The 27459-nt window shown below is 32.7% G+C and overlaps 6 protein-coding genes across 10 annotated transcripts; 3 read left to right on the plus strand and 3 right to left on the minus strand.

Moving 5' to 3' along the window:
• Positions 1–1521: 1521 nt before the first annotated feature.
• Positions 1522–7697, minus strand: LOC105217404 (heterogeneous nuclear ribonucleoprotein 27C). Of its 2 annotated transcripts, none has more exons than XM_011192387.3 (4): positions 7497–7697; positions 5720–6007; positions 5139–5648; positions 1522–4938 (listed from the first exon to the last, which is right to left on the minus strand). In XM_011192387.3, exons 3-4 carry the CDS (start codon positions 5631–5633, stop codon positions 4162–4164), a joined length of 1272 nt encoding a protein of 423 aa, XP_011190689.1. In that variant the 5' UTR covers positions 5634–5648; positions 5720–6007; positions 7497–7697; the 3' UTR covers positions 1522–4161. The 2 variants fall into 2 exon arrangements, with proteins under 2 accessions (XP_011190689.1, XP_011190690.1); XM_011192388.3 differs by lacking the exon at positions 7497–7697 and adding an exon at positions 6182–6336.
• Positions 7698–8381: 684 nt separating this feature from the next.
• On the plus strand, positions 8382–11581 carry LOC105217403 (wee1-like protein kinase). The gene is made up of 6 exons (XM_011192386.3): positions 8382–9010; positions 9077–9295; positions 9376–9478; positions 9562–10266; positions 10344–10480; positions 10841–11581. The coding sequence occupies exons 1-6, from the start codon at positions 8551–8553 to the stop codon at positions 10978–10980; spliced, it is 1764 nt and encodes a 587-aa protein (XP_011190688.1). The 5' UTR covers positions 8382–8550; the 3' UTR covers positions 10981–11581.
• Positions 11100–17341, minus strand: LOC105217402 (integrator complex subunit 3 homolog). Its single transcript, XM_011192385.3, has 9 exons — positions 17003–17341; positions 16233–16843; positions 15517–16150; positions 14032–15309; positions 13646–13803; positions 12312–12456; positions 12121–12246; positions 11860–12048; positions 11100–11795 (listed from the first exon to the last, which is right to left on the minus strand). Exons 1-9 carry the CDS (start codon positions 17147–17149, stop codon positions 11727–11729), a joined length of 3357 nt encoding a protein of 1118 aa, XP_011190687.2. The 5' UTR covers positions 17150–17341; the 3' UTR covers positions 11100–11726.
• A 468-nt stretch (positions 17342–17809) lies between these two features.
• On the plus strand, positions 17810–19426 carry LOC105217400 (mitochondrial fission 1 protein). 4 transcript variants are annotated; one of them, XR_008470218.1, is made up of 6 exons: positions 17810–18003; positions 18059–18175; positions 18306–18473; positions 18761–18892; positions 19065–19164; positions 19215–19426. XR_008470218.1 is itself a non-coding variant. In XM_011192382.3 (5 exons), the coding sequence occupies exons 1-4, from the start codon at positions 17956–17958 to the stop codon at positions 18875–18877; spliced, it is 450 nt and encodes a 149-aa protein (XP_011190684.1). In that variant the 5' UTR covers positions 17810–17955; the 3' UTR covers positions 18878–18892; positions 19065–19426. The 4 variants fall into 4 exon arrangements, 2 of the variants coding, with proteins under 2 accessions (XP_011190684.1, XP_011190683.1); XR_008470217.1 differs by having other exon boundaries at positions 18761–18873; XM_011192382.3 differs by having other exon boundaries at positions 19065–19426.
• A 521-nt stretch (positions 19427–19947) lies between these two features.
• Positions 19948–21442, minus strand: LOC105217401 (2-oxoisovalerate dehydrogenase subunit beta, mitochondrial). Its single transcript, XM_011192383.3, has 3 exons — positions 20572–21442; positions 20422–20514; positions 19948–20356 (listed from the first exon to the last, which is right to left on the minus strand). Exons 1-3 carry the CDS (start codon positions 21352–21354, stop codon positions 20129–20131), a joined length of 1104 nt encoding a protein of 367 aa, XP_011190685.2. The 5' UTR covers positions 21355–21442; the 3' UTR covers positions 19948–20128.
• Positions 21443–21888: 446 nt separating this feature from the next.
• On the plus strand, positions 21889–24906 carry Haspin (serine/threonine-protein kinase haspin homolog). The gene is made up of 7 exons (XM_011192380.3): positions 21889–22118; positions 22180–22538; positions 22598–22897; positions 22957–23462; positions 23523–23726; positions 23794–24089; positions 24141–24906. The coding sequence occupies exons 1-7, from the start codon at positions 22024–22026 to the stop codon at positions 24346–24348; spliced, it is 1968 nt and encodes a 655-aa protein (XP_011190682.2). The 5' UTR covers positions 21889–22023; the 3' UTR covers positions 24349–24906.
• The last annotated feature ends 2553 nt before the right edge of the window (positions 24907–27459 follow it).

The following is a 27459-nucleotide window of genomic DNA, read 5'->3' on the forward strand; positions in this document are numbered from 1 at the left end:
ATTTGTGCTTTATGGAATTCTACACAAATATGCAGATTTTTTCTTAATATTTTTTTTTATTCATAAAAATCGTACCACAAATATTTTTTCTGCCCACTAATAACGTCCGATCTATCTTATTTCAATTACTGCTCCTACAATGAAAATGTCAATAAAATAAACAAATCTTGCTCAATCAAGCACTGTAGTTATGGAACTTATAATAAAATAGTTGCACACACAAGTATTTAATTATGCAAACTTGAATTGTTTACTTAAATTTATATATTTTCGTGTTGAAGCAGCTTGTTTTTGCTTGTCAAGTCAGTGATTATATGTAATTAGTACACCTATTTTGTAATTTTGTATGAATTTCGTATATTGTAATCTGTATGTATTATATATATGTATTCTTGTAACTACTAATGTAGTAGAATATGCTACTCTCCTACAACACTTATGCTTATTACTTTTAATAGTAAATCAGTCAATTCGTTTATTAAGTATATGTATGATAAACTGTAATCAATCAGAAACTGTAAAATGCTTAGAAATTGTAATTTTGTCTAACTTTCCATTAATCGTAATTAAGCTAACAACGTCTTCCATCCTAATTTATATTTTTAATTGAAATAGAGAAATCATAATTTTATTACTAATGCTATTAATATTATTTCGTTCGTCAAATTTGTTGATGATTTGTTTCGTAAGCAAACTCTCAATGATATAAAAAGTACAAAATAGCGGATACAGGATACGTTTAGTAAGTATGTATATATGTATATGAATATTGCCTAAATGTATGGTTATTTCTGATGTACTGCCGGTGTGAACATCAAAGTTTATTTTGTTCAGAATAAAAAAAAAAACAGAAAATCTTTCCTAAGCAAACATTGAGAAATTCATACCTGATTTCATGTTCGTATTACCTTAGAACTTGTGTATATAAAATAACAAATTATGGATCATTCGTACGGTTAATGCTATGTACATACATATGTATATTCAAATGTAGTTCCGTCTTTTTGGGACCAGTTTCGCTGGTGAACAAAAAATTTTAATTTCTATATTTTGTTAATGTAAGCAAATTAGAAAATTAGAAAACACCCTTGGAACTCGAAACCTTTCAATACTCGAAATGTTTTTAAAAATGTACTTTTTTTATGTACCTCACACCATAAATATCTATACTACTGCCACATAAATGCCGTGCCAGTTATGTATATTCATACCTGTTTAAATAAAAACTGCATACTTCATTGCAATTAGTTTACAACTACAGATGTAGCATATAATTTTACCAACTTCGTATTAATATTATGAGAAATATTTCACGTGAACGCGCTTCCAATAAAGGGCACATACTCAATCTTCTACCGGAAATTATTTGTATTGCATGCAAAGCATGTTATATTTTATACCAAATACTTTTTTTGCTTTCGGCATCTTCAAATAATTTGCAATTGTTTCCGCCTGATTATTTGTTTATTATATGTAATAACATTTTTGAAAGAGTCTGAAGAAAATCATCTTAAAACACACTTAAATTTTAATAGCAGAAATTCACCTCATTTTATTCTGTTTATATGTATCTGTCAAGATTGCTAACTGTATACGAAAGCATAACATTGCTGCATTGATTATAATATACCAAGGATATGCCTCAAGGCTCATATTACCTATGCATGCCTCCCGCTTCAACTCAGATTTTGTTGAATAGTATTTCATTTAATTACGATATTTGATAATAAGTATGTATGCATGTATTTAATTATATGTATATATTAATATATGTATGTATATATTTATATATTCAATTAAAATTTAAACTTTAAAATTTATAGTAAATCATAATCATTAAAGAAATTGTTTTACAATTAACAGTCAGTGTTGGTTTTGTGTTTAATCCTCTTTTACTTTACGTTACGTTACGATTACTTTAACTTTGCATCAAGTGGTTGCTTGTTTAATTTAGTTTTACGTTAAAATTTTATACTAGCGTACATTAAATTTAGAGTTGTTTCATTTGTAATTGTAATTTAGCATTCGTTCTATCAAATATGTAATCTTATTTTGTTTTTTTAAAATAGTTATCATTATGTTACGATTAATTTTACATAAATTTAAATGTATGTGGTAGATAATAAATTGTATTTTTCTTTTCTTTTTTTTTTGTATTCTCCATTTAAATGTAATTTAGTTATGTATGCTTTTAAAGTATGTATGTGTTTACAGTAATTTATTTTTATTGTATTTTTATATTTAATTTAATAATTACGTCAGGTTTTCTTGTTATTATATACTATTAGCGTTTATTTTTTTTATTTGAGGCTCGCATCAGTGACATTTGCGAACACTAGCTACCACCACTTTGTTACCGTTTAAAATATATTAGAATCTGTATATTTTTTAAGCTTAATCCTTGTAACATCTTTATTCGTAAGCATATTTAATTTATCTGAACTGGGTCCCGAAGATAACACAAAAAAGGCATTTATAGATCACACGAAACGCGGCAAAGAAACAAAAAAAAAAAGCTATGAGTTGTGTATGTTTCATAGAAAAGATTAACGCCTAGTTAATTAATTTGTTTAAATTAATTGTGGGCATGGTAGTAATATTTATTTATTGAAAATGAAAATGCAGATTATTTCAAACATTCACTATCCTTTTCGTAAGGACAATACAATTTTACAGGCATTTTGCATGTTCACTATGTTATGTTTAGTTTGCATTACTTCGCGGACACCGTATTTAAGTTGCGTTTGGTAATTATCGTAGTAATAGTTATAAACTATATATAGACTACACACATCATTCACTTGATGACATATATTATTTCTAAATTAAAACATTCCGTTTATTTACTCTTATCAACTTCAAATATAATTTTTGTTCTTTTTCCTTCTTTGTCCTCTTGTTTCATTAAATTTTGATAAATTATTGTATGTAAACTATGTTTGTAGGTATGTATACTATATATATACATATATGTATCTATATATATTGGCGCTTTAATTCACTATTACTACACATAATTCTTGTTGTATCTTCATAGTTTTTTGTATAAAGTGAATATGTGTGTTTACATTTCGTTTTCACCTATTCAATTTTACTCATTTACACACTTCAAAATTGATATAGCAATGTATATATGTTTGTATATTATTTAAATATTATTGTAATTTACTATTTTTATTATAATTTTAGTTGGTAACTAAAGATCAAATCATAAGAGTAATCATATAAGTAAGTGTGTTGTTGGTGTATACAATTTATGCACACAAAATCCAATTTTTAATGTAATTTAACAATACTATGCTCTTGCGATTATGAAATAAAAGAAATCAACTGGAACTGCCAGCTAAGTTAGACTGTAGTGTATTAAATGCGGCAAATGTGCAGATGTGCAACGAATTTACAGTTTAACAAACTTCCTAACATAGAGAACTAAAAGTAAATATTACTGGGGAGTGAGATAAAACAACTCCTTAAACACTAATAGCTTATTTAAATGATTAGGTACAACTTATAACTCGTTAAGTATAAATGTATTCCCGAAAAATATCCATCTAAATTATTGTATTGTGCCTAAAAGCGAGTTATTTTGGGCATTCATTCATAAATTCATGCAAAAAATAAATAACTCATAATTAATTCAAAATAAGATCGCCACAACATATACCCATTTCTCTCTCTACAGTCTCATACATCGTTATAGCTGTACCAGTTGATTCATTCTAACAAATTTATACTAGATTAATGAACAGTTTACGATTCGTTCTCTAAATGTTTTCAAATTATGAATTTACTTTTTGCTTGTAATTTTACGCTACGATTTGTTTAGTCAATGTCTGTGTATAATGGATGGTAGCAGTGTTTATGTATGTTTGTTAAGTGCCTAATGCTCTTCGCTTTATTTTTATGCCTTCACATATATGTTTTTTCTTTGTCCTTTTTCCTCATTATAAGTAATGTATGTATATAAACTTTATATTTAGTATTTGTTTATGTAATATATATATATATATAGTTAGTAATTAATTTCAACAACTGAACTGAATGAATAGACGCTAAGCTTATAATTTAATCTTGTTTCACTGTACACGACCGAAAGGCAACGTTCATTACTTCGGCGAGAACGCTGCAATTTGGACGCGTAAGTGTCTAGACTAATGCGCCTTAAACTGCCTGCGAGGCAGCGTATGGAGGTTGTGTTGCACTGTCATTTCCATACGTTGAACGGGGTCCGGCACCATAGTTCGAGGCACCGCCGTCTTGCTTGCCATAGTTGCTGTAGTCATAATCGTAACCAGAGCCATAACCGCCGTAGTCATATTCAGAGCCGGATTTTGATGCTGAATTACCTGGACCAGTGCGAGGCATACCACCTACTGGGCCAGTAGTTGAGGGACCACCGGCACCCCATGTTTGAGCGCGAGAATACATATCAGTAGCGCTTCCAGCAGCAGCGCCTGGTGCCCCTGTTGGACCAGCCGAATTTGGGGGTATATTCCAAGAATTCCAGCTGCCACCACCTGAAGGACCCGATGGACCTCCAGTTGATGTCGAATTGTACATATCATATCCTCCATAGCCTTGTGTTTGTTGCGGACCAGCTGCATAGTTCGACCATTGTGGTGGTGGTCCCTGTGGTCCCGGTGGTGCACCCCACCCTTGATAAGATCCAGGTCCGCTATTTCCATAACCATAGCCCTGTTGTTGTGGCGAAGTTCCCCAACCTTGGTATCCAGGCATCATATTTGGCGCTCCGATGGGCATGTTAAGTGGCGGACCACCCATTTGGCCGTTTTGACCTTGCATCATATTAATAGGCGCATGATGGGGGCCCCAATGGTTGCATTCATTGCCAAGTTTTCCATATCCACCACTAACATTACTATTATTAGCGTTCTGACCGCCAGATCCATCTCGTGGTTCTGCCTTTTTGATTTCCACCTAAGAACGAAAAAACGCCATTTTATTAAGAGTAGAAGTACCAAAACTATTAATTTAATTTGAAAAAATTATTAGTATAATAAAATACACGAGTCATTAAGGGTGCTATACTATATTCTTTCAATTTCACTGCTAAAATTACATACTGCATATGAAATTTGTTTAAAATTTACCAAATAAGTTCTATACCAAAGACATACCTGTTTGCCATTAAGATTGATGTAGCGTTCATTGGTGACATGTTCGACAGAGGATTCCTCTTCAAAGGATAAAAAGCCGAAGCCCCTAGATTTTTTCTTTTCTTGATCGTACATTATGACTACCTCAGTGACTTTGCCATATCGTCCGAAGAATGTACGCAAATCGGTCTCAGTTACATTGGATGGTAAACCTCCAAGGAAAACCTTATATCCGCCACCCTTTTTAGGTTTCTGAAGAGTACGTGGATTACATGGTTTTGGATCGATTGTCCGTCCGTCCAGCGTATGAGGACCGCTCTGAAGTACATGGTTCACATTTGCAGGATCTGCAAACGTAACGAAACCAAAACCACGCGAACGACCGCTCTCGTTGTTTTTCATTACTACACAATCAATGATCTCTCCAAAACGACAGAAATAACGCGATAGATTTTCCTGAGTCGTCTCCCATGACAGACCGCCAACAAAAAGTTTTCCCCTCTCGTCTTCCTCCATGATCTTCTGGGGACTCTTTACAAAAAATGAAAACATTATAAGGTTAGAATATGTGTAAAAAAAAATTAATTTAATTTTGTTCTTACAGTTGCAGTTGTTGAAATCGTTTTTAGGCCGTTACTTATTCTGTTGCTCCTGCAAAGTTTTCGGTACTTTTTGCGCTGGTTTTCTTACCGAATGTAGTATTTTCAATATGTTAATGAAGTTAACTAGTAGTTTTTTAGTTTGTTATCGTTAGTTTTATTTAAGCAAAGTATAGCTAGCTTAAGTGAAGAAACTCGCTCCGACTACTGAAGGGGCTTGCATATGCTATATCCACACTTTGCGGTTGTTCAGCTTAGATAACTAAAGCCACGACGTCAATACGTAACTTTCTAAATTTGATTTAACAAACGATATCAGCGCAGGCGGTGAATGGATAACATGAAAATAGAAATATATTAATTGTTAAACACTTTGAGTTGCAATTCATATACAATATTTCTATACATCTAGCTTTTAGAATTCAATTCAGTTTTAATCCAATATTTATTCACACACTTTTATACCTTATTAAAATCAATCAAGTGTTACTAGCAAGTGTTCTGTTATTAAAAATTTAAAGAAACTACTTGTTTATACAAAAAAAAATTTGCTCGAATATCCGCGCCGTGACGTCTCTATTGATATGTCGATGTAAAATGAATGTAATATTTAAAAGAATGTCTTTTATGTTATTTCACTTAACACTGTTTTAAAGCTATTTAAACCCAAAACAATTTCAGCCTAGGGAAATTTACAGATTTTCAGTTTGGCAACATCAGGTATACGGAAAACGGACATACCTGACTACAAAATATTCACCTCTACTATCGTTATTCACCATTAGCGGCATTTCTATCCAAAAACAAAATGGATGTCTCATGAGTGCTTAATCACAAAAATACCTGACTAAAATCAAATGTAGATAGTCTTAAGGTAGTTTAATAAACCTTAAACATCTTAATAAATTTTGCCTGCAAATTTAAGAAATATTTTGAATGTATATTTACCTAACACACTGAAACCGCCACATTTACAATGTATAACCTAAAAATTCAATCTATACATTTAGCTTTGTCACAAAATGGGGCAAATACGTACAAACTTTGCACACATATGCCTCAACCTAACACAAACATATTTACAACACAATGAATGGAATACCTATGCCAATCCATTAAGGAGTAGATGATTTACCGGTTGTACACATGTTAATCCTGATATCTGTTTCAAACACATATAACCTATTTTATTATCTTTATATTATTTTAAGCGTATGATTGCGTTTTAGACGCTGTAAATTGCCAAATATATATACCAACAAATTTCAAATCCACATACGTAAGTACATACATGCGTAAATGGCCGACTCGGACTCGCGAGTTGTGCCGTGTATACACAGTATACATATTTGTGAGTGGCGATGTGTGAATCGTGTGGATATACATAGTATTTTGTATGTAGAGAATAAAATAAGGAATTTTTCACTTTTCACAAAAATATGCTGTACATAGCAAAAGAAAAATTGGCCGTTTTGATGTGTTAAAAAAAGTAAAATGTCAAAACCACTACGTATTTCAAATCTTGCTATATTGCCTCGAATCAAAACCTAGCCAGTTTTGTTCCGCGAGAATCACCACTATAGCTATCGCGGTTCCCATTCCACCATAAATCATGCCAAACACTAATTTCTTCAAAGTATTTACGAAACACTAATTTGCGTAGACCCAAATCAAAAAGTTTAATCTGGGGTCAGCCGCAACCAGCTTGCTAATTCACGTAAAATTCCGACACCCGAAAGCGTTATATAAAGTCCTTAAATCATAAAAAATTTATTCTCACCGTTTCCGCCAAGTGTTCGTCTGCGAGAATCTCAATTTATTCGCACTGCAAATTCACTAAATTTAAGTTTTTTCCTTAAAAAACTAGCTTATAATTAATTGTATGATTTGATGCATACGATTATAACCTAACTTAAAAAAATGATTTCGACAAACTGAAACGCTGCATGCAGGAGGTGAGTTTTCCCTGTACTGAACTGTGGTGAAACAGTCTACGTCGCAGAGTACAATGACTGCTTGTCCAGTTTTAAGTACTGCATATGTATCTCTTTCTTTCATATGCGTTCTGCAATTCCGCAGTATTCTGCCACGTTTTATTATTGAAAAATTTTCCCTCCACAAAGCGCTTGTACATGCCAGCAAATTTGTCAATCATTAACCCCTGTGTTGAAGCAATATTTTCGGTAATTATTTTTTTAAATATTACACATTTTCAAATTCATCACGATGATAACTATATATTAGATCATAGAAACACATTTTAGTATTTTGTTTATATGTATTTTTAAAAAAGCTATTTAAATTGGATATAATTTGTAAGAAAATTTAATGTAATTTATTAACCATTTATGTTTAAAAATATTGTTCAAAAGCCAATACACAAAATTAGGTAATTTAACTTAAGATTTATGCCATGTTTGTTTTAACTTATTTACAATGTAAAAGACATTGCAGTGCAATACAATATTAAAATATTTAAGTTCCAAAGTTATAAACTTAAAAAAATTTTAATTGTTTCATTAATTTTTAATTCCATCAAGCATCATAGTAAAGTGGTATAAATTCCAAAGTACGTACTTTTTATTTACATAATTAATGCAGCTCTGCATGATAATATTAACATCTCTGGTTATAGAAATTCCTTTAGTGCGACTTTTAACTGTAAATTGCAGCCAACTTCAAGTCATTAATTTAAGTTCAATTTCAGTTTAACTAGACGAATCTCGAATATCTCTTTATTCATTGAATTTCTCTTGTGATTATTGTTTTCGTTGAAGTTTGTTTGTAGAAAGTAAATACGGCTTACATAATAGTGCTACACTCATATCCAATTAATGCTCGAAATGGCAGCATTTCGCAAGCTTCAACCCGAAAGAAAAAACGACGCGGATAGTTCTCAGGAACAAATTGAATTAAATTCAAGCGTTGAAATGCATTCGCCTCCTCCAATTTGCCATATTCAACCACGGAAACTACGTTTTGCATCACCGCAGATCGATGAAGGACCACAAAAACGGTCCAGTCCAATCCAGACGCGCTCGTCAGCAATTGCAGCTGTTTCAGTATCTGTTTCACCACCTTACCGTAAGGTAAGAGCGTTGAGGCTTTTTGACACCCCCGCCACACCGAAAACAATTCTGCAAAAATCGCGAAACCATCTGTCTGCAGCGGTTGCAGCAGACGTTGCGAAAAAAAGCGAAATAGAGGAACGACCAAGATCGCTGCCATTGCACAGTCGAGTTTTAGACAATTTTCAACAACAAACCGCAAATGTGAATCCTTTTACTCCTGACAGTAAGCCGTTTAAAACTTTTAACTTTTCACCTATTATCATTCATCATATATTAATTTTTTTTACAGGTTTTTTGGCACGAAATAAAAAGCGATGTCGAACACAATTTGGTAGAGACAATTTGAGCAATCAATCACTACAAATATTTTTGAATTCGGAGGAAGATAAGAAAGTTGATGGTGAAGGAGATGGAAATGTGGAAGTACTGCAAGCTCCGAAAAGATTAGCTCTGCAAGACACTAATATTAGCCGTTATCAAAAGGAATTCTTAGAAATTTCCCTAATTGGTTAGTACATACAAATATATTATAACATATTTCGTTTAATCTGACTATTATATATGTATTTCAATTAAATGATGTTTCAGGAATAGGAGAGTTCGGCTTAGTTTATCAGTGTCTTAATCGGTTGGATGGTTGTATATATGCCATTAAGAAAAGCATAAAGCCGGTGGCAGGTAGTTTTTTCGAGTGAGTTTTATATAAATTAATAAATTTGATATTAATTAATAAAGTAATACCAAAAAAAAAAAAATTTTTAATTTAATTTTTAGAAAGCGAGCTTTGAACGAAGTTTGGGCACATGCAGTATTGGGTAAACATGACAACGTCGTACGCTATTATTCTGCGTGGGCGGAAGATAATCATATGCTTATACAGAATGAATATTGCAACGGCGGCAGTTTACAATCGCTTATCCAAAAACGGTTTCTGGTAGAATCTGAATTGAAAATTTTACTACTTCATGTGGCAGAAGGACTACGGTATATACATTCAAATGATCTCGTGCATATGGATTTAAAATCGGGCAATATTTTTCTTACGAAAATGCCGTCATTACATAAGCCCAATTCAACACCGTTAACAAAAGAATACTATGAGGATGGTATGGATGGTATATACGAAGAACTCAGTAACACAGAATGTATTACAACATATAAAATTGGTGATCTTGGACATGTAACATCTGTAAAAGAGCCACATGTTGAAGAAGGCGATTGTCGCTATTTACCATTCGAAATACTACAAGAAGACTTTAGTGATCTGTTTAAAGCAGATATATTTTCACTTGGTATGACACTGTTTGAGGCGGCCGGTGGTGGACCATTACCAAAAAATGGGCCAGAATGGCAGAAATTGCGTAACGGCGAAGTTCCAAATATATCAACACTAAGTCCTGAATTTAATGAACTTATCAAACTTATGACACATCCGGATCCGGAAAAGCGCCCATCATCAACATCAATTTTTAATCATCCGTAAGTATACTTTATAACGGTTATTATTTTTTGTATTGGCGGTTTTTAATATTTATATTTACAAATTTTTTATATAGTATATTGAGCTCATTGGAATCAAAGACAAAATCGCAACTCAACCAAGAGTTGACAATTGAAAAACGAAAAAATGAAATATTACTACGCAAATTGCGCGAAGCCAAAAAGCTACTCAAACAGTATGAACAGAATGGAGGTAAGTTATAATTATTATAAGCAATAACAAAATTACATACATCGGAGTTGCTGGTGAAAAAAACGCATTTCTTTGTGTGCCTATTATGATAAAAGTGTTTTTAAGTTGATCAGATAAACGTAATATGTTACATATTTTGTAGAAAATATTTTTGATAAACTTTCTCAAATTCTTGCTAAAAAATAAATAATATATATATATATATATATATATATAAATAAATTAAATATAAATAAATATATATTTATTTGTAATTTCTAAACAACATTTTACTCGAAAATATGTCAGTGCTTCACTGACTAATACAACTTAATATTAAAAAAAAAAAAATAAAAATAAACTTGTTTTTTTTTTTTTCAGCAAATCAAACGCCAACAGCCGCTATGGAACAGCGTTGTTTACGCTCATATTCGCGCAAGAAACGCACACCATGCCTCAGCTCTAAATTGGATGGTTTGCGCGATCGCAACAAAAATGTTATTAACAAGTTAAATTATTGAATTCAGTAAATGCTGTCGATATTAATTGCAGAAGTTATACAAACGAATTTTACCCATTGTCCTTATTTAATTTTTATTTTTTTAACTTTAGACCGACTGTAAATAAGAAGATATATAATATGTATGTACGTCAACGAATATAGCTTTATTTCTCGATTTTTTTGTTTATCACTAACGGTGACATTACTGTTTTATGAAAATACTTACAGATTGTTACTAAAACAAACATGTCTACCTGAAGGCAATCAAAATTGAATTTGACTTCTTTTAAAGGAAATAGAATTATTATTAGTACGCATACAACAGAAGACAACTAAGTATATTATAACTACAAAAGAAAATTACTTACGATATACATACATACAATGTGGACATGTGTAAGAATATTATGCAAAAATACAAATGCCTTTGTAAAACGTTTTGTATGCTTGTGGTAATTTGGATTAAAAAGATGTACAATCATTTTACTTGTTTCAATGTTTTTTCATACCATTTAATATGTTTACTTATATTTGTAAGATTTAGTTAGACTTTTAATTTTTTTATTTTTGATGTAAAATAAAAAAATATAACGTGAATATTTCAACATTTGAAACATCTACATATTGGCATTATTATTTCAATTCTTTCATTTATATATATATTTTTTTATTTGTATTATTTTATATTTAAACAATTTAATTAGAAAAATCTTTCTCATTATTATACGGATCTACATCATAACAATAAAAACCTTGTTGATACTGTCAGTCAGAATCATTGATGGTTTTTTTCCGTTTCTTGGCTTGTGAAATTTTTTGCTTAGGCCAGTCCTCCTGAAAAAAAAAATTTAAATTTTTTACATATATATAATATTTTAAACAGTTGCGTTTGACATACTTCACTTGATTCTTCATCTGATGAATAAATGGTTTTAACAGGATCTGAGTTTTTCTTGTTGCTCGCACTGTGGTTGTTTGTATCTTTTTTGCTAGTTGGCTGTTTTCTGCCACGCCCACTACCACCACGTCTCCCCACTGCGGTGGTTTCATCCTCAGCCGCTAGCGCAAATAAATCGCTATATTGCTTCTGAAATATTAAAAAAAAATTGGATTATATAAAAATTGGAATATTTGTTTCAAATTTCCAATTTCAACTTACTTTTGTGCTCTCGTTACTATGTGTATACGCTGCTTGTAGCGCGCGTTGCATAGTATCGTAAACATAAAGCCCTGTGCCTGTGCCATGTCTGCAACTCCGTCGATAGTGCTCCAAGTGACTCAACACCTGCAATAGAGCAGAATAACAAGTGTTTTAGTTGTTGTTACTCACTATGTATATGCAAGTAATACCTGATCGGCAGATGGTAAACTACTCATAGCAGAACTACCTTTGGTTAATCTTTTCCGTTTGTTTGGAGAAGAGCTGGGATACTTGGAGGTGAGCAGTGATGCTATGATTTCTGAGAGTTTTTCCTCGCCACGCTGGCACCAGAAACTAAAAATAAGTATGAAATATATAAATGCATGATTATTTAGAAATGTAAATGTTCAACTAATTCAGGTGAATTATTTTTTGTATTTTGTAAATTTTTTATTTTCTATTGTTCTAAACGATATGAAGATTATAACTGATAACATTGTATAAGCATTGTATATATGTTGTTGTAACGGTTACCCAAACTGCTTGAACCGGCAAGTCTAGATTAATTGTAATCGAAGTCATCTAACGGCAGTCCCAGGAAACGAGCTGTTTCGATAGAGCCGGACCAAAGGGAAAGGGGTGTTAGATGAGTGTGGTTTAGAGGGCATGCTAAGAGGTGGTCAGTGTCATGCGGGGACCCCTTGCATGCAAGACATTTGTTAAGAATGTCAGGGTCTAGTCTGAATAAGTAGGAGTTTAACCTGCTACAATATCCAGAACGAAGTTGGGCGAGGGTCACTCTAGTTTCGCGAGGCAACTCGAGTTTTGTGTCTGCGATGGGTGGTATTTTATCTTCAAGGGAGTTGATGAAGGCAGGGTTGATTTCTACGAAAGCATCCCAACAGAAACTGTATGGAGAGCATTTCATTATGCTACTTCACAGGTAGCATACGGATCTCATTGTGTAGATGCTCAACCGGAGACATCAAGAAGCAACCTGTGGCTGTCGGAGAGCGGTGTTCTGACAATTCTGAAGCATCCCCAGTTGCATGAAGGCGACCATAGAGGCCTATATAGAGGCTGCGTAGTTTATGATCGGCTGGCCGATAGCCTGGTAAGTTGGCAAACAACATTTCTGAGCTGCCAGTTATCGACTTGAGGATTTTGTTGCGGCTCTGTACCTTGATAACAATCGCGGTCGTATGACGGAGTGAAAGAGTACAGGCTATCGAGTGTAACACCCAAAATTTTGGAACTATTGACAGTCGCAATTTTAATGCCATCGGCAGAAATGTTCAGGTCTAGACTGTACTCTTTTGTCCAATTGGTGAATACGGTCGCTGTGGATTTGGTAGGGGAGAGTGTTAGGATACTAGCAGTGACGAAGCGAGAAAGGTCGAGGATGTGTTACTTTCGAACACATGTCATCGATTCCATTGCCCGACGTCGTTATCATACAATCATCGGCGTAAGAGGTGACTGAAACTCCTTCTGCTGGTTCAGGGAGCTTCGATACATCGTATATATGTATGTGTATGCTTACCGTAATGCCGATGTAACAAATGGATCACCTCGCGATTTCGTCTCTCTACTCAACAATAGTCTTATCAATTCATTTGTGGGCTCCTCGTTTTTCAACCATAAGAGCATATAGCTTAGAGCTTCTGGATGACTTGAAGACTCAAGTTCAGGTAAAATATCCTACAATATAAAAAGAAATAAGTGTTATTAAGTATTAAAATTGTTACTAGAAAAACAAATATAATAAGACACATGTTTTTTTATTTGGAATAATGTGGAATTGCATTATACAAAGTTGATAAAAAATGTATATGTATATAATTTCCAAATAATAATTTATTTAGGGAAAAGGAATCAAATTTAAAAATATTCGTTGGAAATTACTGGCCATAAGAATTATATAATTACCTGTAAGCATTTAAGTGGCACATCATGTGCTTGCACCAACTGCCACAAGCTCAATTGCTCGAATGTTTCATAAACTAAGCTCTCGCGCAGGCATTCGATCAATCCATCCTGCTTAAAAAGCGTAAGTTTGCCCTGCGCCACATAGTAAATAAGATCACGCAAGTTCTTCGCATCAATACATCTCAACGTAATTCGCAACAATTCGCTATTGTTTATGGCTGTACTTTTGAACTCGCGATAAATGTCTGGCAAAAGCCAAAGGAATATCGTCGTACTTTCTTTTTCAAGTAAATCCAAGTCACGCGCTAGACACTCGTCCACTTTTTCACCACTCGCCTCACATAGCAACCGATAGATTGGCGTTTTGAATTGTGTCGCTTGTTGGCTATTCTTACGCGTTTGCAATTTCACGTGAACTTTCATAAAGTAAAGTAGTAAATAACCGATTTCCGGAATTCGTTCGCATATTTCAGTAAGGAAAGTTTGAAATGGTTTTTTACTTTTCTCATCATTTTCGTAGAGAAAGCGAAATAGTCCGAAAAGTGGATAGCTTATGCTTTTTGCCAAGTTCTTTTCATCTGTTTTACTATCGGTGAAAATGTTTTGTTGTGGCAATGTTTCACGTAAAATTAAATGCGTATTCGAGATCACATAATTCAATTGTGCTTCATCTAATGCTGAGGCAGGCAATGTTCGAAAATCCGACAAAAATGCTTCCCACGTAAAGGAGTTGCGTTTTGTGACAAATGTTTCGAATGAGTCACTTATAGAGGCGGGTAAATCTATTTTCTCCGGTATGGGTTTTTCTTTTAATCGCACCTTTGATAAAGGCAAATCATCATCATCGTCTGTTAGCTCTTCGCTTTTGACATCTTTCGCCATGTCATCGTCATCTTCACTGAAGGCTGCTTCGGTTTCAATATCATTACTTTCGGGTGATATAACCGTTAACTTACTATCCTCTTCGATGTTGGATGTAGTACTCACACCTATTGCACTAGTATCTTGAGCTTCTGTTAAATCAGTCACATTGGTATTAGTGATCTGAAAATTATTTTGTAGATGCATTTCAGGTTGTTGTGCTAATGGTCCAGCGAAGAAAGTCTGACCGCGGTGTAGTACACGTGGTTCTGCTTCTTTTTTGAATGGAGGCATCGGTACCATGGGTGTTCCAGAATGCGTTGGAGAAACAAATTCACGGAAATTGTCTCGGATTAAATTACGCAGCTCTCGATCCAATTTCGGTGATTCAAATAAGGGTTGTAAATTTGGAATGACCTGCAAATGAGGGATTTATTAATAACATTTGTAAATTTTAAATATAAAAATATACTGTACAGAAGAGACATAAAAATATAATTAATTGATAAATATATAAAAAGATATTGGTCAAATTGAAAATAAAAACTATTAAACTATTATCTCACATTTTAAATTGAAATAATAAAGGCTGTGCGGAATTAGTGTATTAAATAATTTCCATACCTGCTTTTCGAGAATCTTATTCAATGAATTATATACACCAGTGCGTATTTTATCCTCGTGCCGTATATCAAAATTTTTCATTATGCGACAGAGAAAATCCAAAAGGGTGCTGCTTACGAATGGATGATTCCGAATTGAATGATACATTACTAATATACCCGGTTCAATATTCATGATATTATCCTTGACTGGATCAAAAAAGAGCCAGTCATAGAACAGTGAAAGTTTAGCATTAGCCAATGCAATGGGATTTGTACAAGATGATATCAGCCAACCAATGATGGCCCATCGAGGAATGATATCCGAACACAGCATATCATTTGTGGGATGTATTACATTTATAATGAATCTGATTAAATCTGAACGCAAGCTATGCGATTCCGGAGTTGCAAAATATTTATCCTGGAACCAGTCCTGATATCGTTTTTGATTGCCAAACTTAACGGATGAGGCTAGAAAAGTCAATTTACGTTCGATTTCTGGCGTTAGACGACTTTGTAGAAATCGCCGGCTGGTGCGTGTTTGCAAAAGTTGCCAAATGCCGGTAAATGTTGGGTGTAGACTTTCTGGGCTATGTAAAATATCCCGCCATAATTGTTCGAATTCGGGAACTCTCGCAACATTTTGTAAGAGTCTGAAAAAGAACAAATTTTATTTGTTTAATTATGTAAAAAAATTTAATTAATTGTATATTGCTCAAAAATAATGTGGTATACCTTACGAAATCTCTACCCAGTGGTATTATGTCTAAGAAACGATCGCGTATTAATGATATTATAAATTTTACTTCTTTTTGACGGAGAGTAGCTAATGATGGACCGGCGTGATCTTCTATAAGTCGTACATAGCTATACACTACTGTCTGCACCAGAAATGCCTGTGACTCTAGCCATGTACGATAATCGATGAATATGTCAAGAAGGCCTTCAACTAGAAATATATTTTTAATGGAAACATCACCTCCACCAGCTTGTCTAAGGCAATTCCACACAATATTTTCCACCAAAAGCACTTGATGTTTCACAAGTTCTCGTAGTAACCATATAAGCTGACGGCGTGCAACTTCAGTTAATTTTCCATATTTTTCAGCTACAAGCATCGTAAGATTTGAAACAACCATATTCATACCGTCCCTAGCGACAAGTGTCAAATCTCTATAAGCTTTTGGCGCCACTGCAGGGTCTGTTAACATTGTGTATAAAAATCCTATTGAAATATCTTCATGCTGTTTTTCTTTACATACGAGCTGTGACAGAATGTCATGCATATCCTTTTCATTGAGGCCATTGATTTGCTGTTGTAGGCTCACGAACGCACGTTCAAATCGCTGCAAATTAGATAAGAAGATATAGAAAAGTTGTTGCAATGCACATTGATTCATACTATTTTGAAATAGTTTGACGATTTAATTATGTACTTAAAATATTGTTTATTTATAAAATATTAAATGTAAACCATTTCTTTGCACTTTCAATGTGAAACAGACCTCTTCCAATTCGTCTCGAAAATCTACGGCGGTACAAATGAACAATTTCGATTGGTTGTGATTGCTGTGTTGCTCCATTTGAAGAGCTCCCTCCCGGTTGGGAATTTTGCGGTCGTAGTCACAGTCTCTTTGTCGCTTTAGGTACATGCAACTGTTAATTCATAATTTAGCCTTCGGTGCCGTTTCCTCACTTAACGAGTTCAATATTCTATGGATTTTAATTTAAAATATACATCGACAAATAAATAAAATGAAAATTTTTAGTAAATTTTGTGAAGCGAGAAAGCCAGCAGTTTTCATCAAACGAGTTAACAGCACAGTGTTGCATTGAGTTTCTAAAAAATTCTTTGTCCGTATTAAATGCGGATAACGAGAAACATTATGTCTCGTTTATAATTCCATCGCGAATGTTATACTGAATTGACAAATTCTACATTAAAGTATACCTTCTGAAAATATGAATTTATTTTAAAATTATTTATTTCCAAATCAATACAAAAAGATTAATTTTGTATGACTATCATAAGAATTGTCTTTCCTTAGTTGGAACTATAACTATAGATGCTGGAATAGTTTTATTTTCATGTTTTGTTCTTTAATTTTTGTTTTTCAGAAACATAATGTTTTAAAAACTTAAATGACGTTGTCGTTGTCGCCTCTATCACAATATTTATTTCAAAAGTCACAATTTTTATTTCAAAAGTCAGAATTGATTTAATTCGTATAATAGTAAATAGTTTTCATGTAATTTTATGTATCGAATTCATATTTTTTTAATCGATTGTCCCAAAATAAAACGATATTTTTATTCATCTCTTATCTTTGTTTAGTGTTGAGTTGTCCCGTCTATTTCAATTCGTGTTGCAATTAAATAAAATTAAGTGAAATTTATTGGAAATCCAATTGTTATTTAAAAAAATTTCAAAGTGGATTTGGAGGTAGAAGAAGCCAAAATGATGGAGGAAATGATGGAGACGATTGTGCCTCAGGAAGATTTTGATGTATGTAGTAAGACTGAATGCATTTTGCAATCACAATGTTAACATTTTTTTGCAGCGTAATGAACAAAAATACCTTCGAGAATTGGAATTGGATGGACGTGCAAGTGTAGAAGCAAAATTTGGATATGCACTTTGTTTGGTCAGATGTGCACACAAGCAAGACATCGCTAAGGTAGTGTTATGGATTTAATTAAAATTACATTTCTTTTAATATAATTTACATCTCGGCACTAATTATGAATCATCGTTTGAGTCCAATATGTTCATGTCAATGAAATATTTATATGTTAACTTTTTTATAGGGTATAGAATTGTTGGAAGAATTAATGGAACATCACTCTGAAGGAAGGCGTGATTATCTTTATTATTTGGCTTTGGGAGAGGCACGTATGAAAAATTACGATCGTGCACTTCAATATTGTAAAGCTTTTTTGGAAATAGAGGAAAATCCTCAAGTTCGCTCATTAGAGGTATATACATATAATATTTATGTGTTTAACATATAATTATAGTGTTTGAAATTTTTTAAATCAACTACTACACTCTTTTAATTTTGAATGTCTAAACAAATTTAGTTTTTATTGTAAACGAATATCAAATTGCTTGATAAGAACCATAAATGTTCCACACTTACTTAAACATACTTACAGGCTACATATTTTTTCAATGTTACAATGTATTTTATGTGTCAACTTTATTTCAGTTAAACTTTTTGTATAACGCTAAATTTAATTGAAATATCTGTCTATTTTTATAGGAGTGCATTCAAAAGCGCTACGACAAAGATTTGAAGAAAGGCATGGCTGTAGCCGGAGGAGCAGTACTTGTGTTAGGCGGTATTTTGGGTCTAGGCATAGCGCTTGCCAAAAAGTAATGCTTATAAAAACAAGTAAAATATATTATATATTATTGTTTTAATTGCAACATATACTAATTAGTTTAAACAAAATTGTTATTTTTATATATTTAAATATTGAAAATAATTTTACTCTATATATAATTTTATTTATTTAAATAGTATTTTATTTATAAAAAGATGTTCGCATTATTTATATTTGTAGTAAAAACAGACGTGATAAATAAATAACTAGCGTGCGGGATATACCAGCCATCTGAAAAAAGTATATGAGGCCAAATCTTGTTGAAATGTGTAATGAAATGGTTAGATGTGGATTTAATTCTGGATCAGATTTTTAATATGTATATCGTAGTTTATCAAAGGGTTCTACACAACACGTTATCGAGAGCAATACGCACAAATCAATATTCTGTATATGAGTTTTCAACAAAGATGCTTGTGTTAATCACAACTATTCAGATTTCTATTATATCGATTGTCTTCGTCACATCAACAAATAATTTCATTTAATGTTACAGTTTTAAAATTAGATTTTAGAAAATAAAATTTTATTCTACAATTGGACATCATATGTATATAAATCAGTAGAACTAAGAATATGACAAACATACCTCCTTACTGATTATCAGAAACTAGTAATGATAATGCTATTATTCAAAAATTATAAACGTCAAAATAGAATTTGAGTAGTCATTTAACGAGTATAAACACATACATCAACAACTTTTTCCAAATCAAAATCATTTTGTCTCCGGTATATGTTATTGGTTCGCGTTCTTTCTAACCAATAATCATATAACTAAAAGTTAAGAGTAATTGAAAAGGGTTTAGCATATTTCACTTGTTAAAGTTCTAGATATAAAATTTAATGATAATATTGATTACAAGAAGAACATATAGAAAAAATGAAGAAGAAAGGATATTTTAAAAGCATTTTTGAGCAATTATAATTACGAATTAAACAATTTACGCTCTAATTTTGAACTTGTATGAAAGAAAATACTTATTAAAACTTTTAAATTAATTTGTTTTGTATTGATGGCTCCTGTTACTATGTATGGTCTATAGTTAAAAACTGATTGTGATTGTGGTAAGCAGTATATTTTAACTATTTATTTAACTTCTATACTTATTACGTGTATAATTGCACATGTTACCATTAAAAGTAGATAATCAAATCTTATATATATAAACAAAAATAAATGCATCCGTTTCCAAAATTTAAGCGTCATTAATAAATATCGTTGAAATATACGTCGAAGAGTTTCAATAATTTACCAAATCTTTTATGGCCGTTAGGCAACGATATTTGTCAGGCAAATAAAACGTTTCAAAGACATGTGGGAATGGCGTATCCCAGCCAGCAACGCGTTTTACAGGTGCCTCCAAGTGCAAAAAACATTTTTCTTGTATGGAAGCAGCCAACTCAGCGCCAAACCCTTGAGTTAGTGGTGCTTCATGGGCCACAATAACTCGACCGGTTTTCTTTACGCACTGAAAAGGCAATAATGTGTTTAAGAGAGTATTGCATCGTATTATGAATGCATGAAAATACTTACTTTATACACTGTATCACTGTCCCAAGGTAAAATAGATACTAAATCAATTACTTCGCAATCTACTTGATGTTCTTTTTTGGCAATTTCTGCTACCTTGAGTATAATGAAAAAATAATTAATTTTTATTTCGTAAGCAAATTTTTAATTTACCTCCAATAGTACATGCACTTGTGTTCCCCAGCCAATCAGAGTGACATCTTTACCTTTACGCAATACGTCTGCTTTGCCCAATTCAGACACGTAATCGCCAGTAGGTACCTCCTCAACAGCAGCTCGATAAAGTGTTTTCGGTTCAAATACAATGCATGGATTGGGATCCCGAATACAAGCCAGAAGTAACCCTTTAGCTTTCACTGGTCCTCTAGGTACAACTACTTTGAGGCCAGGTGTATGTGCAAAGTATGCTTCGGGACTTTGAGAATGATAAAGAGCACCATGACCTACTGCTCCGCATGGTACACGGAATGTCAGTGAGCCGCAATCAAATAGACCACCGCTACGATAGCGATATTTTGCAGCTTCATTGACAATTTGATCAAATGCTGGGAATATATAGTCAGCAAATTGTATTTCGGCAATAGCCGTGGAGCCAACATTAGCAACACCTATTGCGAACCCAGCTATTCCCTGCTCACAAAGGGGAGTATTAAAAACTCTGTTCTTCCCATACTTGTCGCGAAGATTAACTGAACAACGGAATACACCGCCAAAGCCTACATCTTCACCGAAAAGTAAGGCGGTTTGATCTTTTTCAAGTACCAAATCCATAGCATTGTTGATTGCTTGGACCATATTCATTTTTTCGGTGACATTTCCAGTGGAAATAACTTCTTTCGGCGACTTGTCAGGATAATAGGTAAAGTGTGAACGACTCCATGGCACCGAGGTTCGAGATTTAAATGTGTTTAGTAACGGCCAAAAAGATTTTCGCATTTTAGAAAATATATTTTCGTATAATAAACTTTGGATTGACGATGTTGACGATGTTCTTAATGTTATCTATCTGAGGTTATGTAAGCTAGCGATCTTTTTGCGCGATCATATGTTGCCAATTATGTTTAATTTATCTAAATATTAGGAATTAATATAATATATATAATTATTAATAGGTTAAGTGACACGAAAAATTAACAAAATATAATTGTTTTTATTAGAATCTTAATATTACATAACATTTAGCACACATCTTAACTTTATTTATATCTATAAAATTTCCTTCAATTCGTTGTCTCTTTATGTATTTATGTATGTTTACTTATTTCTTACGAACAGCATGCAAATAATATAATAATTATTATTTACATATATTAAATAATTAAAAAATGGTTATAATTGTTTATATAGAGTATTGAAGTTTTGTTTCGCATCGCATATTCCGCTGCAATGTACGGCCACTCTTTTGATATTGCTTTCCATGTGTTTCGCCCTTAAAGAATTTGATTGAATGATATTTGTTTACGTTTTATGATTGACATAAGTTATCAATCAATACAAATATTTAAAATTTTAATATAGTTTTATAAAGCGCGTATTTTACATATCATATTAATTTTATATTTCGGGAACAGGATATTTTTATACTATATTTTTTATTTATTTGAGATGAGTGTTAATACTGATGAAAGCAAAGATTTAGACAACACGTTAGAAGATGGGGCATGGTTGGATTCTTTTGACAAGTTATTGGAGCCAAGACCGTTCGTATATGATAAAATAAATACGCGTTGGGCAAATATTCATCCATATAAATATCTTTAGTGTATTACGACAGTTAAATATTTTGAAAAAGGACGTGCATGCTTCATTCAATCGAGACTCTAGTGTGGAAAACAGTCTAAACAGTAGAGCAAATGAATCGGATCTGTTGAATCCTTCAAGAATATTGCCAAGCGATATTAATGAAGATGCACAACGAAAATCAAGTTCAATTTCCACACCACTAGTGCAGCGTGGACTGAAAGTGGATCCGTTTAAATGCACATTATCACCTATTGGCGCCTGGCGACTTTTATATTTTGATAAAAGTAATAAAAATATTAACGAGGACGACATGTGTTTAGCGAAACAAAGAAGGCAATCAAACTGCACACCTTTAACCCCTAGTATACAAGTAGTTGGTATGTTAACGGAGATACACTTGCGTAATTATTTTAATAACAAATATCTTATGTTATAGATTGCGACGAGCCGGTTAAAAAACCTGCTTTAAAAATAATTGAATTTCAAGACTCGTCTCCAATATTGAGTAGACATTCAAATCGGATCCAATATGCTATGAGACCAAGAAAAACGAGGCAGGTATGCTTTGAGGCAACAAATGACAAAACAACTAATACGACAATGGCAAAGTCAGTAAACATGCTGGAAAACGGTAAAGATGGCAGAAAAGAAGATTCCCCAAGTCAGCGAGTCCCTAGTCTTACATTGCAACCAGGCAAGTGGCGAAAATCAATTAGTGCCTGGCGACGCAAACAAGGTATTTCATAAGTGTAAACAATAAATTTGGTTTAAAAATATGATTATTTGCAAATGTAGTTGAAAATCGCCCAAGTTCGTTAGCAAGACGAGAATCAGATAATCCTAATAGATCAGTGCAATTTATTGGTTGCCATGGATATATTGTTGGCAAAAGAAAATCTATATATTTCAAATCTGAGCGTATTTCTGAAAATCTGATACCCATAACCATACCTCAAAGTGAAGACGAGTGGGAGCGTCGTGTTTTGATCCGCTGCAATCAATTATGTCCTCTACCATTTGTGGAGCTATATTCGGCCGATAAATTGACACATTGTGTAAAAATTGGTGAAGGTGCTTATGGTGAGGTGTTTTTGAACACGCTGAGTAAACGTAAAATGCCAGATGTAAATAGTACGGTTATGAAAATCATACCAATTGAAGGAGCAATTGATGTAAATGGTGAGAAACAGAAGACATTCGAAGAAATATTGCCAGAGGTGGTGATTTCAATAGAATTGGCAAACTTACGTAAATGTGTAGATGCAAAAAATTTCACCAGCGGGTTTGTCAATGTTAAAAAGGTGAGATATTGTTACTTTGTAATCAACCTACTTTGTGTTTATACATTCATTTGCCATTAGGCTGCTTGTGTCAAAGGCCAGTATCCAGAGCATTTGATAAAACTTTGGGAAAGCTTCGACAAAGATAAAGGCTCCGAAAACGACCATCCTGATATATTTGATGACACACAAAAATATATAGTGCTGGAGTTGGAGTTTTGCGGTCGAGATTTAGAGAGTTTCCAATTTCAAAATGCTGAACAATCATATTGTGCACTTCTTCAGGTATTGCTTTTTGTACATTGCTGTTGGCTGTTTACGCTATTCTCTTTTTATAAAACTTTATTTGTAGATTGTGCTTACACTAGCAGTAGCTGAACAGGCATTTCAGTTTGAACATAGGGATTTACATTGGGGAAATGTTTTATTAATGAGCACCAATATGAAAGTGTTGGAATTTACATTGGACAATCAAACATTTGCCGTGCCTACAAAAGGTGTTAAAACTACTATAATCGACTATACTCTCTCACGTATGTCTTTTGATAACTGTTGCCATTATAATGATATCTCTTCTGACGAAGATCTGTTCACCGCTACCGGGGACTACCAATTTGATATTTATCGTATGATGCGCGATCTATTAGGGTATGTTTTTTAATTACCATATTAACTAAAATAAATACGGTCTCATTACAGCAATAACTGGGAATCTTTTGAGCCACGCACAAATATATTTTGGATATCATACATAATTACGAAAATGACTGACGGTGTTAAATATAAAAATACCAGAAGCAAAATACACTCTACATATCTTTCAAAGTTGAATAATCTCATTGTCACTGTGATGAATTTTAACAGTGCGATCGAATTTTCTAAATTTTTAATGGAGTCACAAGTTTAAAATATTTTATATCAGTTCTTATTTTCTATATTTAACTATCGTAAATTTTATTTTTTAATGTCTCGACGGGTATGAACTTTTTAAATATGAAGATTGCTTGGCTTATTATTTGGATCTCAAGTTGTCAATAGCATAAATAATAGCAGAGGTTACATTTTTACGAATTAATTTTGATATGAATATTAAAAATTATTCCTTTTTTCCTTTATTTTGCTGTAAAGAGTATTTTCTCTACATTTTGCGTTCTTGGCATTAATCTATGATATTTTGACAAAGAGCTTATTCTTTTATTATGACTTTATTTGAGCTGGCTTGTTGCTCTTTTTATTGATTTCTTTCTTTACAACTTTTGACAATATATTTATTCAAGATTTTATTTTAAAAAATGAATACAAAAACTTTATGCTCGTTAATCCAGGATCAAAATATAACTCAATTAGGTTAACATATTTTCCTCCGGTAGCAATGTATTTTCTGCATGTACAAATATTTTTATTTTTGTTAAGAGACGATGTAATTGAAATAATATACATACATATATGTTTTAGCTGAGCAAAATATTTTATTTCTTAAATTGTTAGTATTACGTCGACGTAAGTGTTCCTTTCAATGGATAATAGTTCTAAAATTATTATATTTTTTTACAACAGTCACCTTTAGCAGTCAATTTGAAATTAACGCTTAAATTACTCATCAAAATACATGAGTTTGTTGTAGTGGCTTAATACAATCTTTAAATAGTTTGTCATATGACAGCGGTAAGAATTACATCTTTGTATTTGTGATCATAATTATTGTTGTAGTCAGAATGTATGGCAGAAATCATAGGCTCCACTGTCGTGGGAACAAGTATAGTTGATTTGAAAGTCTGCCTGTCCGTCTACCCAAGCCATTTATTGATTAAAAAGTGAAAAACGGGTTCCTTAGCACCATAAGGTATTGTGGATAGGCGTAATCGGACCTCTGCAACGCCCACAAAATGGCGTTTTCGTTATTATAGAGATAACACTAGTGAGGGGGATATTTGAGGTGAAACTTGTTTGGGCCAGTCTAATATTATGGTAAAGGACAGCACTCAGATTGGTATAAAAAATAGACATTGGGCGTCACCGATATCGGACTATGAATATTCAATGCTCCAGATCCGAACATTAGAACCTCAGTGTTTGTGACAAATTTCTTACCGGATATATCTTGAAATCTTTCAGATATTCTAAACAACAAATCTGATTAAATGTTTTCTTTATAATAGTGTGCCTCTGCGTCAAAAGTAGGAAATATCGGGTCAATTCTTTGACTAGCCCCCATATACCTGATATACTGATTTTCAAACATCTGGTCGTCTTTATACCGTATATATTGGTTAGTATGAATATAATTTATTTTGGTGGTAAAAATAGTAGAAATCTTTTCAGGAATTACACAAGCCCCCATATACTATATGTTTTATAATAAATAAATAAATTGTGAGAATATAAAATGTTCGGTTACATCCGAACTTAGCCCTTCTTTATTTGTTAAACATTACTTAATGTTAAATAAAAAATGACGGAAGCTATATAAATAGACAGACATTTCCTTAGCCTGGTTATTCCAAATATACAGTATTGTTGTGGAATCTGATAGGTGTCGGAATCAGAATTCAAACTGACAAAAAATGCTGGATCATGTCATGAATACTGATATTGGTTTGATGTTCGAATCAGAAATTGTATTGGGTTTTTTTTTATCGTTTTAACTATCAGAAACAATCCAGGAGCCTCAGAGCTGACAGATTTGAAGTTTTTTGTTAAAATTTATTTTGATTTGCCGTTAAAGTGCTATGAAGAAATATAATTACATATTATTACGCTAAATCACGTAATTATTGTATTTAACGGAAAAAAATCAAAATATTGTAAAAAGTTCACTAAATAGATATTACGGATTAGATCGTGGAAATAACTAACCTTTTACATAACAGTTAAACAATATATGAATCTGTACACCTAAATAAATAAATTTTTACATACAGCGAGCAAAAAAATTTACGTACAAATCTCTTTCCAAAATTCATGGTCTGAAAATCCAACTAAAACAAACCGTAAACAAAAAAAGAACTAAAAATCATACCAAAAAAGTTTATGTACATTCCTTGTTTTGGTTTTTTGAAGTGAAAACTTCTTATGGCGCGTTAGGCACTTTTGTGGGCGAGCATTTTCAGCCGTTTTCGCGACAGATGAGATTTTACACAGATATACACCAGATTGAGTACTAATGAAATTAGTGCACTAACTCATGAGCCAAACAAATTAGTGCAAATGAGTACTAATACTAATATCAAAATTCACTAAGCCTCATTTCCACGAAACCAAAAAAAAAAAAAAACTCATAGTATGTCTACACTTATATGTGCCGTCAATTTATGACTCAAAATCAAAATTGACTAAGCCTCATTTCCACGAAACCAAAAAAAAAAAAAAACTCATAGTATGTCTACACTTATATGTGCCGTCAATTTATGACTCAAACGAGTGTATAGTAACAATTTGATTTTACTCACTTATTCATTGGTCACGATGAAATAAACTTGAATGAGTGTACCGAACTGATCGGAACGAGTGGAATTGTGACTTCGTAGCTGAGCACGAAAGTTAAGATACCCAGTGAGAATTTTGTCACATTAAATGTTTCATTATTTCATTGAATATGCATTTTCGTGCGTCTTTATTCATTTTCAATATATTAATATTAAAAGAAATATATTAGAACCTAAAAGTATTAACTTTACTGTCATTTAATAACTTAAAACATTAAATGTAATACACAATATCAACAAACAAAACACATCGTTAGTCAATTCCCACAGGCCACATTTGCCTATCGGCGGCACAGACTTCGTCAGTTTTACTTTGATCATATTCGTATCACTTTATTCACTCAGCTATACTCTTGGTGTTTTTTGGTGGTATGGCTCATTTTGGTTTAGCTTGACTGAATTATTGTCTCATGAGACAATTGAGCACTTCAACGAAACTTATCAAGAGAAACTTACTCATTATTCATACTCTCGCTTTGTGTGCTGTGCGTAAATGTGTTTTAGTGGATATTAGTGTTTGATGAGTTTTATCT

Source organism: Zeugodacus cucurbitae, chromosome 3 (genome assembly GCF_028554725.1).
Source record: "Zeugodacus cucurbitae isolate PBARC_wt_2022May chromosome 3, idZeuCucr1.2, whole genome shotgun sequence".
Lineage (NCBI taxonomy): Eukaryota > Metazoa > Arthropoda > Insecta > Diptera > Tephritidae > Zeugodacus > Zeugodacus cucurbitae.

Excerpts from the sequence above, each read along its gene's own strand:
- LOC105217402 (XM_011192385.3), bottom strand. The coding sequence starts at position 17,149 with ATGTACCTAAAGCGACAAAGAGACTGTGACTACGACCGCAAAATTCCC. Across the intron at positions 16,151-16,232 it reads CTGGGTAGAGATTTCGTAAG|ACTCTTACAAAATGTTGCGA; the intron begins GTATACCACATT and ends GTTCTTTTTCAG. Across the intron at positions 15,310-15,516 it reads ATAAGATTCTCGAAAAGCAG|GTCATTCCAAATTTACAACC; the intron begins GTATGGAAATTA and ends CCTCATTTGCAG.
- Haspin (XM_011192380.3), top strand. The coding sequence starts at position 22,024 with ATGAGTGTTAATACTGATGAAAGCAAAGATTTAGACAACACGTTAGAA. Across the intron at positions 22,539-22,597 it reads CCCTAGTATACAAGTAGTTG|ATTGCGACGAGCCGGTTAAA; the intron begins GTATGTTAACGG and ends CTTATGTTATAG. Across the intron at positions 23,463-23,522 it reads GGTTTGTCAATGTTAAAAAG|GCTGCTTGTGTCAAAGGCCA; the intron begins GTGAGATATTGT and ends ATTTGCCATTAG.
- LOC105217400 (XM_011192381.3), top strand. The coding sequence starts at position 17,956 with ATGATGGAGGAAATGATGGAGACGATTGTGCCTCAGGAAGATTTTGAT. Across the intron at positions 18,004-18,058 it reads TGCCTCAGGAAGATTTTGAT|CGTAATGAACAAAAATACCT; the intron begins GTATGTAGTAAG and ends ATTTTTTTGCAG. Across the intron at positions 18,474-18,760 it reads CTCAAGTTCGCTCATTAGAG|GAGTGCATTCAAAAGCGCTA; the intron begins GTATATACATAT and ends CTATTTTTATAG.
- LOC105217401 (XM_011192383.3), bottom strand. The coding sequence starts at position 21,354 with ATGCGAAAATCTTTTTGGCCGTTACTAAACACATTTAAATCTCGAACC. Across the intron at positions 20,515-20,571 it reads AAGTGCATGTACTATTGGAG|GTAGCAGAAATTGCCAAAAA; the intron begins GTAAATTAAAAA and ends ATTATACTCAAG. Across the intron at positions 20,357-20,421 it reads ACAGTGATACAGTGTATAAA|TGCGTAAAGAAAACCGGTCG; the intron begins GTAAGTATTTTC and ends TTGCCTTTTCAG.
- LOC105217404 (XM_011192387.3), bottom strand. The coding sequence starts at position 5,633 with ATGGAGGAAGACGAGAGGGGAAAACTTTTTGTTGGCGGTCTGTCATGG. Across the intron at positions 4,939-5,138 it reads TCAATCTTAATGGCAAACAG|GTGGAAATCAAAAAGGCAGA; the intron begins GTATGTCTTTGG and ends TTTCGTTCTTAG.
- LOC105217403 (XM_011192386.3), top strand. The coding sequence starts at position 8,551 with ATGCTCGAAATGGCAGCATTTCGCAAGCTTCAACCCGAAAGAAAAAAC. Across the intron at positions 9,479-9,561 it reads GTGGCAGGTAGTTTTTTCGA|AAAGCGAGCTTTGAACGAAG; the intron begins GTGAGTTTTATA and ends TTTAATTTTTAG. Across the intron at positions 10,267-10,343 it reads ACATCAATTTTTAATCATCC|TATATTGAGCTCATTGGAAT; the intron begins GTAAGTATACTT and ends TTTTTTATATAG.